Source organism: Saprolegnia parasitica, assembly GCF_000151545.1.
Source record: "Saprolegnia parasitica CBS 223.65 unplaced genomic scaffold supercont2.849, whole genome shotgun sequence".
In the NCBI taxonomy this organism is placed as follows: domain Eukaryota; phylum Oomycota; class Saprolegniomycetes; order Saprolegniales; family Saprolegniaceae; genus Saprolegnia; species Saprolegnia parasitica.
Genome location: NW_012157243.1, coordinates 1 through 3029, shown reverse-complemented (window position 1 = coordinate 3029; position 3029 = coordinate 1). Strand labels below are relative to the sequence as shown.

Sequence of the window (3029 nt, the reverse complement as noted above, 5' to 3'; positions counted from 1 at the left end):
GCGCCATCTTGCACCGCAAACGTGCTGCCGTGCATGATGAGAGCTGCGCCGAGCGTTGAGGTTGCCACGATGAGCGCCGTGCGCTCGCTGCATCGGAGGAAGAGAAGGGCGACGACCGCTGCCCAGACACCGGCCACGATACCAAAGGCGACGTCGACAATCGGACGCATCGCGTAGGTACTAATGGCACCGACGGTCGTCATCGCCAGCGCGATCAAGGTCAGTGTGGTCCAGCGCATGGCCTCGTCGAGACCGCCGTGGCGGTGGCCGGCGTAAAAGACAAGGGTGACGATCGCAACGGGTGCGATCGCCGCGAGCGGCGAGACGTAGAACGTAAAGAGGCTACCGAGGAGACCAACGAAGAGCGCAATCATGTAGGCGAGGCGGTATCCGAGGCAGCAGCACGTGACACCGAGGAGGACAAAGGTTGTTGCGACCGGCGAATAGTCGGCCATCGTAGTACGGGCAAGGACACTGTCGGACGAGCGCGCAAGTTTGTAAATAAACAAAGCGTACAGTACACTGATACCACCGCGAAAGGATCCGGTGGCCTATTATAGGCCAGACATTACGTCGTAAACGGCTAGCTTTGTCAGCTGGGTGCTCCTGACGTCAATCAAACAGATAGCCAGCCGGTTTCATCGTTACATCGCTGCTCGCTTTCTATGTTGCTCTTCTCGTCGTCCCCTGTCGCGATACTAGTGACCGAGAGGCGACAACACCACAGTGTTTCCACACACAGCTCTGTCAGATACGTACATGTGTAGCGATTCGAACGGATCAGGAGGCGTGCTGTGTACTAGTACGTGGTAAGGTTAAAAAGATGCTCGCTTTATATGGCAGTTACAACAAGTCGTGTAACGCGATTTTTTAGCTGATTTTTGTTGATGGACCATACGCTCTAGACGGTGCGGACACTAATAGACTCGAGTATACAAAGTTGCCTTCAAGCCACCCGGCAAACGACATTGCATCGTCGTCTGGCCAGCCAAGAAGATTCGCAGAACCCGCTTGGGTCCTAACGTTACTATTTTCAAAATACTGGTAGCTCGACGGCATGCAGTGTAGCAACACGCCCGACGTCAACCAAAGTTGGAGATGCAGATCAACGTCAACGGCGGCTCGCACATTGCCTACCCGCGAAGGGTTGCGCACAAGAGGTAAACTAAACAACACCTCGCCCCGAGAGACTACAGAGTCGGTGGGATTCAACTTACGTGATCCATCCATGAAGAATTGGTACGGTGCGAGTGGATGTTATACCAGCATGCATGATGCAGTCCCGGCTCTTTCGAAGAGCAATGCAACTTCCCCACAAAAAGTTCTCTGGAAGCGTCAAGAGACGGTCATCAACACCTTCACATGTAGCAAGGTCGACCACATTTCGCACAATGTAAGACGCTACTCGAATGGGGACTCAAATGCTATAACGTTAACAGTCAGTAGGTCGTTGACAAGGTTCACTAGCACCTGTTCACCTCTGTGCATTTCACAGACAAAACCACTACATGTCGATATATGCAGCTCGCGTTTGGGCAGACGACTTCGTCGTAGCGGTCGTCTACGTATTCCTTGTCCGGTGCAAGAGCAGGCACTGCCTGCTCTTGCACCGATAAAATCATTTAATTCACCATACTACAGTACCGGTATGCTTGCCACTCTCTGCTACACCTTTTACCATAACAGATAGGGATTGTATTAAAAAAGGTCAGCGTCTCTGTATGCAAGGTAGTGTTTCTCTAGTTTCTCTAATAATACGCTGGCTGACGCCACTCGTACAAAGTGGTCTCGTTGATGCAGGCACACGAGTAGAGTCGTCGCGAGGCGACGTCTTGCTGGGCTTGCGACTGCGCTCCGTAGGCTCGTTACTTAAAGCTCGCAAACGACGAGCAGCTCACGTCCGTACGTGTTGTACTACATCGCATCTCTTACCACTCGAGTTTCGTGTGACGCAGCAAAGGTGGCAAGACACAAATCCCCAAGCCAATCTCTCTGCCTAGATCACTGTGTAATGCTACACGGCAAAAACGCAGGCTTTGAGCAAGCGTCGCACGAGGCGTTTACAACGGTGCCAACGCTGCACCCTCTCGTTCGACGTGAAATACGCCACCAGCAAACGTGGCAACTCGCTACATTACAGTTGATATAAGGGCGGTGTGGGAGGTTGTGTTGTTGTGTCGCCTTCGCAGCATTACGCCTTGTTAAGGACGACCGAGATGACTCTTGCAGCTTTCTCCCATGACTCCTAGTCAAGAAGAGGACTTGTTGCATAACCCCACACCAGAGTTTTGGATAGATAGATAGATAGATAGATAGATAGATAGATAGATAGATAGATAGATAGATAGATAGATAGATAGATAGATAGATAGCCTTCGTCAACACGTGAGTCTTGTCAGGCAGTGTATTCTTGTCAGGCAGTGTATTACCGGGATTATCACTATGGGTTTCTTTTTCTATGTGGTCCATCGTCAAATCAACACGTGAGTCTCTTTGAATTGAGAGTTTCTAGCACAGATGTGTCCAAGCAAGTGATAAAGTGCAAGTGTCGTACGAACACAGCTGTGTCAATGGATCTTCCAGCCTCTATAATAGTTCTAGCCTCTTCTTCCTCTCCTTTCTCTTCTTCCTTGACTTTATTCGGCATTTTTGTTGGCTTCCCACAATGTAAAAGGTACTTGCATACCGGTAGTCTAAACTGCAGCTCGAGCACGCTAGTTCCAAACTATTAGTAACAATATTCCGCCAAGGGAATAAAACTATTCTCTTGGCTAGTTCCAAGGTCTAGAAACCTTTAGCTAGACGGACAAACGTACTATCGTCGTAAAATCCTCGACCAATTTTTGTGTGCACAGAATTTTGTTGCCGTTGATTGGCGTTTTGGTTTCAATCTATAAATAGCTGCATGTGGATTTTGGCTCATTAGCGCTTCCAGCAGCAGCAGCAGTAGCACGAGCATGGGAACGACCGAGTCGCGGACGGCGCCGCCGCCGCAAGCATGCGGCGCGATGCTCTGGAAGGCGGCGCGG

The 3029-nt window shown here is 50.5% G+C and overlaps 1 protein-coding gene across 1 annotated transcript; it reads right to left on the bottom strand.

Moving 5' to 3' along the window:
- Positions 1 to 14: 14 nt before the first annotated feature.
- On the bottom strand, positions 15 to 455 carry SPRG_17903 (hypothetical protein; the record flags this gene model as incomplete). The annotated part of the gene is made up of 1 exon (XM_012357318.1): positions 15 to 455. A coding segment is annotated over one exon (441 nt), but the record flags the coding sequence as incomplete, so codon positions are not given.
- Positions 456 to 3029: the final 2574 nt, after the last annotated feature.